Raw genomic sequence first — 13607 nt, 5'->3', positions numbered from 1 at the left:
GCTTTTGTTACACTTGATGAACAGTTTCATTAGATTTTGTTACACTTGCTGAACAGTTTCATTTGTTTTTGTTACACTTGATAAACAGTTTCATTAGATTCTGTTACACTTGGTGAATAGTTTCATTAGCTTTTGTTATACAACTTTACATTTGGTCTATTATTGAGTCAAAAGTGTGCTCTTGATTTTCAAGATTAGTCAATTCTTACATCTCATGTAGCAAATGTTTGGTGAAAATAACATAACTGTTGTTGAATTGCATGGCACAAAGTTGATTGGTTGCATGCAACTTGTGGGTATGGCTCAATATAGAAACTTTTTTTTTTATAATATATATATAATAATTGTTTATTTTTGTGTAGCTTGTGCTTATCAGTAACAATTTTTATGGCTATTTAGCATTCTGCTTGTTACTTTCACGGGATTCAATTCTTCTAATAAGAATTCAGATTTGGATCTTCAAATGAAACTTACGTGTGGTCATGCTTTTATCTTATCCTTATAAATGGATTAGGATTTGTCTTAACACTTTTATCTTCAACTGAATTTTGGACATCATGGTCACAACTTATTCATAATAAGATCACTTTTCGTGGACTTGGGTCTTCGGAAAATGATATTTGACTAAGGCTGGTTTCTTGTTTTTGGTTAAATAAACTTAAATATTTCTATACTCAAAGCTAAATTTCAGAGTTTGATCGTTTTCTTGAAAAGTTCTTATCATTCAAAACTTGCTTTTCTAAGTAATGTTTTTCGCTTGATAATTTTTGCGAAGGAAGTTTAAGCAAGATATTTTAGGTGACAGGATTTGTCTGGATTGATTGAAACAAAGTATAAACATTTTTTTTTTCAACGTAGAAGATGAAAGTGACATGTTATTTTATTTATTTAGGTTTTTTTTTTTGAAGGATTGACAAGTTATTATAACTTCCTAGTTTTATTTAAAATTGAAAAAAGATCTTTTGAAAACACTGAAAAAGTTAAAATATTATTTTAAAAAATTTTCAAAATTTCTTTATTTATATAACAAATATTTTAAAACCATTATGACGAATATTTTAAAATGATAAAAATAAAAAATGATGGTACAAATATTTTTATATTATAATAAAAAGATATCTTGGATATATCTTTTTAAATAATTTTTATACAAATTATTAAATTTATTATACGATTAGATGATAATATAATTTTTTTTTTGAAATAACGTATTTGCAAATCAACACACAAAAAGAAAGAATGAATTCTTGGCAACTTCAAAGGTAGACTTGTTAGGTACACAAATTAAACTTGGTTAAAGAGAAAGTTGCAAACCAAACAAAGTTGAGATAGCTCTTTATTATAATTATCTCCTTTATTTATTCGTTCATATGTTTCATCCACAATCTTGATTAGAACTAATTCTCGGTTTTATTCTAGTACTAATGCCTATGCAATTGGGATTGGACCATGTCAAAATGACAAGTTGAGAGAATACCAAAAATTACCTATATTTGTGGTACCAATAACTTCTTTTTGGGTCAATATTTGATATTGAACCATATGTTTTAATAGTTTCTTTTTACAAGAATATTTTTTCTTTTTGAAAGTTAGATATACTTAGAAAAGACAATTGTGTTGAAACCTAATAAGATTAATAAGAGGTAAAATTATTATAGTACAAATCTTTTAGTATAAAGACTTTTATTTTTCATTAAAAATAGTGTATTATTTATTTGTTTTTTTTAAATATTATTAATATTAAATTATATTTTGTTAATTTTAATTTTAAAAACATCTTATCATGATAAAGACAATTCTCCTTGAAAAGGACAATTTTTAAATTAGACTTGAAAAAAAAAAAGTGTTTCTTAAAATTGTCCTTATCATCGTAAGATATTTTTAAAATTAAAATTAACAAAATATTATTTAATATTAATAACATTTCATTATAAGATCTTTTAAATGAGTTAATCTCATCTGAGAATAGATGGTAAAATATTTAATATAACTATGTATCTATTCTAGAGTTTGACTTCGATATAACTAATTAAAATGAAACAATTTTTCACTGATTGACGGCTAAATTCATGTGATTAGTGATAGAAAAGATAAATTATATATTAAATTATATATTGTGAATTGAAAATTAAATGAGAGTGTGTACTAATAACGATTAACGACCATTCAGCCGCAATTTCTTTTTTATTTTTTTAAAAGAAAAAGAAAAATGGAAATTGAAAAGGCACGAGTACAGCTACAGCAGAGCAGAGTATCTGAATTCTGAATGTGATGTGACTGTCAGTATGATCACAGCATTCAACAAACATATGGAAGAGGGCCTAGTAACTTTTTTTTTTTAATATGTTTTTTCTTATAATATATTTTTTCAATATTTATATTTTTTAAAAAAATTGTATTTGTAGAAGATTTTATTTTATTTTATTTTATTTTTATTTTAATCCTTGTAATTCATAACTTTTTTAGGTTACTTTGAGTTAATTCATTTGAAAAAAAAATTGTTAAGAAATAAAATAAATTATTCATATATTACAAGAATAAAAATGATAAATGAGTATATCATAAGGGCTAAAATAAAATAATAAAATAAAAATTAAAGGAATTTTTTTTTTCATGAACATTTAATTTTTTTTTATAAGAATCGAAATAAAAATGATATATTACATAAACTAAAAGTATATTAAGGCTTTTTTTTTCTTTAAAAAAAATAGAGATGAATATTACTGGTAAAAATCATATTATCTTTATTAAAAAAAATTCATATCATACATATTTTATACATATAAATTTTAATAAAATTTATATTATGCTTTAAAAATTCTAAACCAAATTACAAATACATTTTATATATAATATAATTAAATCATAATTTTAAATTTAAAACATACTATAAAAATAATGTAAATCAATTATATATTCAACAAGTTGCTAGGTCTTCAAACATGCAAAATATAAGATTCCAAATATCACTTTAAGCTTAATTCCTTTTATTTTACCGAGTTTTTGTAAGATTTAGAATATGAAGGAGGAAACCTTTATTGTAAAGGAGGTATTGAAGTTAAAAAAAGATGAGAATTGTATACGCATAATATTTATGAAAAATAAACATATAGTTTGATTTTGTGTACTTGTCTTATGCACACTTTGTATCTATTGTCTCTTGAGTTCGATCCACATGTGATGTAATATAATTTTGTCATATTTTTACTTTAAAATATAATGAAGACCAAAATATTAAAAAGGTTAAAAAAATTATGTCTAATACCTCTGAAGTATGGAATTATTATGAAAAGATTGGTCTAGTTGTTTTGGTGGATAAATGCAAACGTAATAATTGAGAGAAATTTTATACATGTAAAACTATCATGTGTGTGTATATATATATATATAAGGAGGGTTATAATAATATTGGTGTAACTTTTACTAAGTATTATACCGCTTAATAACTTTATATTAAATGTGAATCTTATAAATCCAAATGTTAGATTGAAATTTTATATCACTTTATATGTGTATATCAAATTTTGTTAAAATTGAAAAACAACTTGAAGGTAATCAAAGTATTCATATTTTAGTATATTTTGGAATGAATATATTATGTGAATTTTATTTTATAAGAATGAAATATCAAATCATCTTGGATTAATATAAAATTTTGTATATATAATCTAAGAGTAAAGAACTTTCAATCTAACGGTTCAATTTACAAAATTTACATTTAATATAAAATTATTGAACAGTGTAATACTTAATAAAAGTTACACTGGTGCTATTATAACCCTCTTCTATATATATATATATAATAAATTAATCATGTTATAATTTTTATTTTTTTCATTGTAAAAGAATATATTTAATTTTTTAAAATATATTTTTTAATTAGGCCAATTTTACTCGATGACCCAATATGACCATGTTTAATATTCAAAATAATAAAAGTTAATTTAAACAATAGAGTATTATTTTAATAATAATTAGCAATTATCTCATTATATTAGTATTAATTAAATAAATTAAGGAAATTACAATCTTATTTGATTGAATAACTGATTAAAATGATATTAACTTTATTTAATATAAAAATTTATAAAAACGTGTATAAAATGAGAAAAACAAAATTTACAAAAGAAAAAATGAAAGCACTTAAAAATATTATTTTACTTTTAAAATAAGGATTCATAGTTATTATATAAAGATAGAATTTAATTACGATCCAATGATGTATCCACTGGATTGTCATGTATAGTAGGATTCTTGACTTTAAAATAGAATTTAATTAGGATACAATGATATGTAAATATCCAATCATTGGATTATCATGTACTGTAAGATTCTTGACTTTTCTAATAATTATTTTAGAATTTATATTGAAGTTAAAATTTATAATTAGTTCACTGTCTAAAATTTTATATGAAAATTAAACTCATAATTCTGTGTTAAATTTACTAACATGATGTAACTTATTAATCTCTTCAATAAACTTCAGTATCTTAAGAAATTAATGATTAATCCTTATATTATCCGGGTTCAAAACAGAACTCAAAATAGGGAAAGAGAAAAAAATGTATTTTACTTTAAAAAAAAAAAACATAGAAGAAAAAAAATGTAGAACACCAAACGCAAGGGTAGTACTTAAAAGTTAAAACTTGGAAGAGGTTAATTTGCCTGCATAAAATTTATGAACTTTTTAAATGACATAGTAACCACCACATGATTGGTTCCTGGTCCACCATAACGTAGACAAATTCACATGCATTAAGGCACATTGCTTCACAATATCCGTTTGACAAATAGTTTATTTATTTTATTTTTCTCACTACCTGGTTTTCAACTTTGTTTTATGTGATTGATTAGTTTAAATTAGCTTCATGATAATGGACCGTCCATGGTTAATTCAAAAGCATGCTCAGACAAAGACAAACACATAATTTCTTCACCGTTAGGAGCCTTGAAAAGAGGTTCACTTGATTCTCTTTTCCCTTACTTTATAGGATTCTATGTTTATTCTAATGGGAAAGGAAGAAAAAAAGAAACAGATGAACTTTTCACCGTGCCTTAAAGTCAAAAAGCTGATACCCCACAATCATCAATTGGCCCCACATTTTTGGTAAAGATAAAACCAAGAAGGCAAGTTAAGAATCAATCTCTAACAATTTTTATATAGTCCCTTTGATGGACTAGGCTGTCAAATATTCGTGCATTGTCTTCCAAAGAAACATCTGAGTTTAACATTGTTGTTGATGTTCAAGTTGATGCAACTTTGAAAGAGTTTCTGAAGTGATGGCACCAAACCAGACCCTGAAAGAGCTACAATGGGCACTGCAAGCAATAAAATCTGAGAGCCTAAATCTGCACAGTATTTCCTTCTACCTTTCCCAACCAACTTCAGGTTGTTATCAAGAAACAGACAACTCCATAACCATAAACATTTCCAAGGAAAATCTTGCATTCTTTTCCCACTTATTGACAACACTAGCAGCACCTAAGAGCCCTGAATGTGCCTTGAGAAACTTGGAGTTCCACAGAGTTGAATGGGACTCACAACAGGTAAGAAACCTTGGAGCCGTGCTGGGGAATGGTCAAAACATACAACAAGTGGTTTTTAGAAGAAACAAGTTCAATGGAAAGGGCCTATCAGAACTTGCTGACATTTTGAAGGCAAATAAAGTGATCAAAGAGATTATGGTCTCAGAATCAGGTATAGGGTCAGTTGGAGCTGGACTCATTGCTTCTGCTCTTAGGGTGAATGACAGTTTGGAGGAGCTGCAGATATGGGAAGACTCAATAGGGTCAAGAGGTGCTGAGGAGCTTTCCAAGATGATTGAAGTTAACTCAACTCTTAAACTGTTGACAATTTTTGACTCAAATTCCATCACAGCAACCCCTCTTATATCTGCAGTTTTGGCAAGGAACAGAAAAATGGAAGTTCATGTTTGGAGTGGGGAAAATGGTGGGGAAAAGAGTTCCAAGGTGGTTGAGTTTGTACCTGAGAATAGCACACTAAGAATCTACAAGCTTAACCTCTCAGGTACTTGTAGAGTTACTTGCTCTTTAGGAATGAACTTCATTGTCAAGTCGCTTGACTTGACTGGCGTCAAGCTAAAGTCGCGGTGCGCCAAGGAATTTAGGTGGGTTTTGGAACAAAACCAGACCCTCAAAGAGGTCAACTTGTCCAGAACATGCCTTAAAGACAAGGGTATTGTGTATGTTGCAGCTGGACTATTCAAGAACCGAAGTTTGCAAACCTTACATCTAACTGGAAATTGGTTCAGTGGAATAGGCGTGGAGCATCTACTATGCCCTTTGAGTAGATTTTCAGCACTGCAAATGCAAGCCAACACTACTTTAACATGTGTTACTTTTGGAGGAGGGAGAACAAGAATAGGAAGGGATGGTCTAGCTGCTGTTATACAGTTTCTTATAACCAATGAGACAGTGAGGCAGTTGGGGATTCATGATGATGAGAGTTTGAGATCAGATGACTTTGTTAGAATCTTCAAGAGTTTGGAGAAGAATGCTAGCTTGAAATGCTTATCTCTACAAGGCTGCAAACGTGTGGAGGGAGAGACATTGCTGCAGACAATTATGGAGACACTACAGATAAATCCTTGGATTGAAGATATTGATCTCTCCAGAACACCTTTACACAACTCGGGAAAGACTCAGGGAATTTATCAGAGGTTAGGCCAGCATGAGAAGACTGAACCAGAAATGGATTTGCTCAAGGACATGCCACTAACAGAGCCCAAGAGTTGCAGAGTTTTCTTTTGTGGCCAAGAATGTGCAGGTAAGTTTATTATGTTTTACTATTGATTCATGTTGATATAATGACAACGCTTAGAGAGAGTAGATTGTATGATTTTTTAGTCCAATGAAAATGCGGAGAGGAAAATCAAGAAGGACATTAGAGAAAATTGTTAACAAATATCTCATGGTGAATAATGTCCTTGAAAATTTGGTTTTTAACCGAGTTCAATGACATTGTATGATCCATGTAGCTGACCTGACCTAGTGAGATAAGGCTTTGTTATTGTTTTTCCATTGATTACTTTCATGACATGCCATCTCAAAACTATACAAGTAAAATAAGTTCATGAGATCAAATTGAGCTCCACTCGTTTCATGTCAACACTAGCTAACAAAAAATCAACTTGAACCATAGTTAATAGTTTAAATTCATATTTGTCAGGCAAAACCACACTCTGCCATTCAATATCACAAAATTTCTCGGCTTCGGCGCTTCCCTACTTGGATCACGTCAAAACAATAGTGAACCCAGTGGAGCAGGCTGTCAAAGCAGTAGGAATGAAGATAAAAACTTTCAAGGATGAGGATACAAGGATTTCAATATGGAATCTTGCTGGTCAGCACGAGTTTTTTTCCCTCCATGATCTTATGTTCCCAGGGCATGGTAGTGCATCATTTTTCATCATCATATCAAGTTTATTCAGGAAACCAAGTAACAAAGAACCAAAAACCTCATCTGAAATTGAAGAGGACCTACAATATTGGCTCAGGTTCATAGTTTCCAACTCTAAAAGAGCAATACAACAATGCATGCTACCAAGTGTTGCTGTTGTTCTCACACATTTTGATAAAATTAACCAACCATCAGAAAATTTGCAGCACAGAGATTCAATTCAGAGATTGAGAGACAAGTTCCAAGGCTTCGTTGATTTCTACCCGACTGTATTCACAGTTGATGCAAGATCAACAGCATCAGTTAGTAAGCTTAGTCATCATATCCGGAAGACAAGCAAGACAATTCTCCAAAGAGTGCCACGAGTTTATCAACTTTGCAACGATCTAATACAGATTTTATCAGACTGGAGAACTGAGAACTACAACAAGCCAGCAATGAAGTGGAAGGAGTTTGGTGAGCTATGCCAAGTTAAAGTTCCACCTTTGAGAATTCAATCAAGACATGTTAATAAAGAGAAGGTAGAAATGAGGAGAAGAGCTGTTGCTACCTGTCTACATCACATTGGTGAGGTGATTTACTTTGATGAGTTGGGGTTTCTAATTTTGGATTGTGAGTGGTTCTGTGGTGAAGCACTTGGTCAGCTCATAAAGTTGAATGTTAGGAAGCAACACTCCTCAGAAAACAATGGATTTATTAGCAGGAAGGAACTGGAAAAAATCTTAAGAGGAAGTTTGCAAAGTCCTATTCCTGGTATTGGTTCAAAGGTGTTTGAGAACTTAGATGCTAGTGACCTTGTGAGGATGATGCTAAAACTTGAACTTTGTTATGAGCAAGATCCATCAGATCCAAATTCTCTGCTATTGATTCCCTCCATCCTTGAAGAAGGAAGAGGAAAGCCTCAGAAGTGGCAGCTAAGCATGTCAGACTGCGTTTATGCAGGACGCCATCTTGAGTGTGATGATTCAAGCCACATGTTTCTAACTCCAGGATTCTTCCCTCGTTTACAAGTAAGAGTTTCTCTACCACAACACTTCTTAAGTTCCATTCTTTCCAATTTTTTCTTGCAACTTCTTTTTCCTGAAATTATCTCCTGCACATAATAATATCTCAAGGTTTATCTAGTGTTGGTTACTTTCTGATGGTGGATGACCTAACTCAAATTGAGGTACACGCAAAAAGCATAAAATATAGTTTTGGAAAGAAACATCATTAGGATCCACCTGCTTTGCAAAACTGTCAGAACGCATCTTGCATAATATCACTAGTTATATGCTATCTTTTTACCATTTCTTCAAACTTCGTGTTTTTGATCTTCACTCCTAAGCCTTTAAAGCTACAATAATATATACTTTATTTGGATTTATTTCCTGAATCTAATTTTGGATTTTCTAATTGAATTTTCTCTTTTGGTGTTGCAGGTGCACCTCCACAACAGAATAAAGGCTCTCAAGGATCAACATGGGGCAACTTACAGTCTTGAGAAGTACCTCATTTCAATCAGCATTAATGGAATCTACATAAGAGTAGAACTTGGAGGACAGTTGGGATACTATATTGATGTCCTTGCATGCTCCACCAAAAACTTGACAGAAACTTTGAGAGTCATTCATCAACTTATAATCCCCGCAATCCAAAGCGTTTGCCATGGGATCACCTTGACTGAAAATGTCATAAGACCAGAATGTGTGAGAAAACTGACACCCCCTAGGTACAGAAAAACTCAATTTGCTTCCCTGCAGCAACTGAAACAAGCACTACTTTCACTTCCAGCAGATAGCATGTATGATTATCAACACACATGGAGTCCAGTTCTAGACTCTGGTAGGCCAATTCTTCAAGATGGATTTGATTTTGCGCGAGACCTTTTATCCGATGATGATTTCCGAGAAGTGTTGCATCGAAGGTACAATGACCTGTACGATCTAGCACAAGAGCTGCAAGTCCCACCTGAAAATAACCCTGAAGGGCAAGGTCAATCTATAACCTTAAGTGATGAAGCTGAAAAGGTTGAACCAACCTTTGGTGGCATTGCAAAAGGGGTTGAAGCAGTTTTGCAAAGACTCAAGATCATTGAACAAGAAATTAGAGACTTGAAACAGGAAATCCAGGGGCTGAGATACTATGAACATAGACTTCTCCTTGAACTTCATCGCAAAGTGAACCACCTAGCAACCTTCAATGTCCAGGTTGAGGAGAGGAAAGTCCCCAACATGATCTATTTTGTGAAGACAGAAAACTACACAAGGAGACTAGTCACCACCGTGCTTTCTGGCATGAATGCTCTACGGCTTCACATGTTATGCGAATTCCGGGGACAAATGCATGTTGTTGAAGATCAAATGGGGTGTGAAATCATGCAAGTTGATAACGTGGCTGTGAAGTCATTGGCTCCGTACATGAAGAAGTTCATGACATTGGTAACTTTGGCTCTTAAAATAGGAGCTCATCTTGCAGCTGGGATGGGGCAATTGATACCAGACTTGAGCAAGGAGGTGGCTCATTTGGCAGGCTCCTCAGTCCTCTTTGGTGCAGCTGGGGCAACTGCAGCCGGTGTTGTAGGGGCGGCTGCTTTGAATCGTAGAAACAGGTCCATGGAAGGCTCAAGGGACATTCAACAAGACTTAAGAGCAGCACAGCAATGGGTGGTTGATTTCTTAAGGGAGAGAAGGTGCTCTTCGGGGAAGGATATTGCAGAGAAATTTGGACTGTGGAGAGTAAGATACAGGGACAATGGTCAAATTGCATGGATATGCAGGAGGCACATACATGCCAGATCTGCAGAGATAATTGAAGTGCCTGTATGAAATAGTTGAAATCCATATGTAGCACTAGGAACCTTAGCTTTCAAGTTTCTTCTCTCTTTACTGTTGTGTTTATATTTCACTATTAATATGGCATTAATGATGTTCTCCAGCACATTTAAAGGAGTCCAGACGATGGTCTAGTTTATTTTAATGTCTAACATGATGGAAGTTCATATACCACCATTACTGATATAGTTACATTAGAATTGTGTTTCAAAATAGTTAATTTGCATGCCTATTAGTATAAAAGATTTCAGAGTTTCACAAATAGTTGTTATAAAAATCAACAAATTTCCCATATATGATTATTATTTGTTATTAGATGACAGTATTGTAAATGCATGTATGAATAAACATGACCATTACAAAAGTAGTTGAACAAGGACAAAGAAATACTGGCTGACCAAATAAAAGATCCACGATCCTGTATGGTACGGGTATTTTCGTGCGAAATATTTAGAAAGCAAAGTCTTGTAGATTTTGCTTCAACTACACTTTGGCTTTCATCATGTGAATGTGGGGCCACATAATTACTGGTGCTTATTGATTATACACATGATTAATATCCTGAGATATGAATTTCACAATTATTGACGCATTCAAATCAAAAGAACGACAAAGGAAGAAAGTAACACAAAAGTTCATGTAGCAATTAAGAAAACAACAAGCTTGTGAGAGTACAAAGTTATATTTCCCTGTAACCTACAACCAACACGTGATGAAATACAGAAGGGGAAACCACACAGGATAGTACATTATTCCACTTCACTACTAATATCAGTTTTCTTCTAAAATCTACAGTGATTGCCCGTATTCCCTTGAACAAGGGAAGCAAAAGATCAGAAGAAAGCTCTGCTGCCATAAAACACACGGGAATTGTTGCTCTTTGATGGCTGTAGTTTCTGCTCAGTGGTTGAATTTCCTGAACTAGTTGGTTCACTTTCAAAGTCCATAGGGAGCTTCATTTTTGCTAATGACTCAGTGAATTGCTGCATGCTTTTCATGTACATGTCTACTATATCCTGCTGAACCACCTTTGGCTCAGGCTCAATGTTTACACTCACAAGAGGTTTAGGGAATGAGTCACTAGGAACCCCACTTGAGGAATCACTCTCACCATCTTTGGCATCCACATTTTTGTCCTCTTTGGTGCCTGAAACTTGCTCCTGACTCGGAGGCTTAGAAGCAGCAGCATCAGATGATTCTGTACTTGCAGGCACAGAAGGTGATGAAACCCCATTTGTTGACACACTGCTTGGTGGGGAATCAACCTTAGGAGGCTGAACAGATTCAACACTGCAGGCTGCAAAGCTTTCCACAAGCCGAACACCGGCTTCGGAACTCTGATTTTCTGCATCAGAAGTAGCCAAGCTATCTGAACACTGAGTCTCCTCACATGGAATACCAAAGTATTCCGAAACCATCAAGTGGTCTTCATTCACAATCTTAGGATCCGGAAACTCAATTTTGTCTAAATCCCTTGCTAGTGACTCGGATGTTGCAGCATCCGTGGCCACCTTGGTCGGCATAGCAGAAATTGCCATAACATCAGGTGAAGCACCAGTGTAAGAAAGTGACAACTGAACAAAACCTGAAGGAGAATGGAACAGATCAGTTGAAGAAAGAGAGAACTCTTTCTCAAGTTTCCCATTCTGGACTAGTACTTCAGACAAAGGCACCAAAGCAAAACCAAGCAATTGGTCCTCTAGATAATTTTTCACCCTGCTAAGCATCCATATCTCACACTTGAGAGAAGCATCAACAGTCCTAACATTGACTTTGAGATTCTCGTTGAACACAGGGTTCCTTCCTCCTCCATTGATGGTTTTGGTAGACACACTGTTCTCAGGGTTACTGGTCAGGCAAATCTTAGCATAAACATCTTGCTTGTGGTATATGCAAATGTTTTGAATGTCCCTGGCCTGGTGTATGTAAACATCGAGCACTCCAAGAAACTCATCTACATTTGACATGACAACTTCCTTCCCATTCACTTCAATGTCCTTGGACAAAGGACTAGAGTTTCCCGAGAAAACATCAGACTTGTGCTTCTCACTCTCACCCAACACTGAGCTCCTGAAGGGTGACACAACAGATTGAGGGGAATCCATGGTGCTAACACTGTAACTGGAAACCTGTCAAACCACAAAAAGCTAAGAAAGTCAATTCACCCTAACTTCAACAAAACCAAGACAATACAGAAATTATTCTTTTAGAAGTTAAAATCCCACAAAGAAACATATGCTACATCAAATACTAGCTGAACAAACTAGTACCAACAGAGAACACAAAATTCACTAATCATAAACCAAGCTCAACCAAACAGACTTAAACAAACTAACCCAAAAACCTAGCTTGAGCAGATCCAAAAATAGAAACAAACTTCACTGCATGCAAACCAACATAGAAAGGAAAACTAGAAGGAAAGAAAGGCAAAACTCAACCCCAAAACGTGAGAGAGAAGTAGGAAGCTAGAAATTGACTACTTGAGCTCCTTCAAAAGGCAATTAAGAATTAACAGAAGCAGAAGCAGAAGCCCCCCAAAATTGAAACTTTCCACTTTGCAATGATACACTCAAATACCCAGAATCGACCAAGCTTAAAAACTAGCAAGAACAATTAAAGGGTAGTGCCAAATTTCATCATATTCCGATAAAGCTACCAACTTTCACTGTTCTCGTGCACAGAAACACTCAGCGGAATCCAAGGGAGGGAAAGCACGGGCACGGCGACCCAGGACGCGTCAGTGACAGAAATCCAAAACCAACCCACTTTAAAAACTCTCCTTCAAATCACACAACAGCACTAAAAAACAAAAATTCAGAGAAAGAGATAAATACTAGTAAAAAAGAAAAAGGAAAAAGGAAAAAAAAAGAATATCTGGAAAGGGCATAAATATAGAAGAAGGTGATGAGGTTTTATAGTACTATATACCTGGGTTTAGGTTGAAAGTCAAAGAAAGTGGAATCTGGGGTGTGGCTCGAAACCCAATCGAAAATCAAAGGGTGACCCAGTTCGTGAATCGAGGGAAAGAACAAAAAAGCTGTGAACTTTGGTGTCTTGTGTAAAAGGAAAGGGATATTGTGACTGCTGAGAATGAAAAATGTTTGAGGAGAGTGTATGTATGGAACACGCTTGCAAAAGTGTGCGTATTTCCAATTGTATATATCGTGGGACATCATAGGCGCCTACAAACGAAATTAGTTTATTTTAAGGTAAAATACTTTTCTTATTTTTACAATAATAACGATAACATCGTTAGAGTTTAGAATTCTGTTGATACGATAAACCTTTCGCAGTTTGCAATACCACTATCTTTATCTCTCTTTTATTTTATCAATTTAAAATATATGATCATGTCATTTTCATCCTACATTAAA

At 33.5% G+C, this 13607-nt stretch overlaps 2 protein-coding genes across 4 annotated transcripts; one reads left to right on the top strand and one right to left on the bottom strand.

The window, feature by feature from the left end:
• Window positions 1-5149: 5149 nt before the first annotated feature.
• LOC109813067 (tornado 1) lies at window positions 5150-10410 on the top strand. Its single transcript, XM_020377181.3, has 3 exons — window positions 5150-6787; window positions 7190-8430; window positions 8842-10410. The coding sequence occupies exons 1-3, from the start codon at window positions 5281-5283 to the stop codon at window positions 10225-10227; spliced, it is 4134 nt and encodes a 1377-aa protein (XP_020232770.2). The 5' UTR covers window positions 5150-5280; the 3' UTR covers window positions 10228-10410.
• A 446-nt stretch (window positions 10411-10856) lies between these two features.
• On the bottom strand, window positions 10857-13382 carry LOC109813062 (uncharacterized). 3 transcript variants are annotated; one of them, XM_083068529.1, is made up of 3 exons: window positions 13162-13382; window positions 12894-13032; window positions 10857-12362 (listed from the first exon to the last, which is right to left on the bottom strand). In XM_083068529.1, exon 3 carries the CDS (start codon window positions 12336-12338, stop codon window positions 11067-11069), a length of 1272 nt encoding a protein of 423 aa, XP_082924655.1. In that variant the 5' UTR covers window positions 12339-12362; window positions 12894-13032; window positions 13162-13382; the 3' UTR covers window positions 10857-11066. The 3 variants fall into 3 exon arrangements, with proteins under 3 accessions (XP_082924655.1, XP_082924654.1, XP_082924656.1); XM_083068528.1 differs by lacking the exon at window positions 12894-13032; XM_083068530.1 differs by lacking the exons at window positions 12894-13032; window positions 13162-13382 and adding an exon at window positions 12672-12879.
• Between the last annotated feature and the right edge of the window lie 225 nt (window positions 13383-13607).

Source organism: Cajanus cajan, chromosome 2 (assembly GCF_000230855.2).
Source record: "Cajanus cajan strain Asha chromosome 2, NIPB_CcT2T_4, whole genome shotgun sequence".
Classification (NCBI taxonomy): Eukaryota; Viridiplantae; Streptophyta; class Magnoliopsida; order Fabales; family Fabaceae; genus Cajanus; species Cajanus cajan.
The sequence above is the reverse complement of the archived record's forward strand: the minus strand, read 5'-3'. Positions and strand labels throughout refer to the sequence as shown.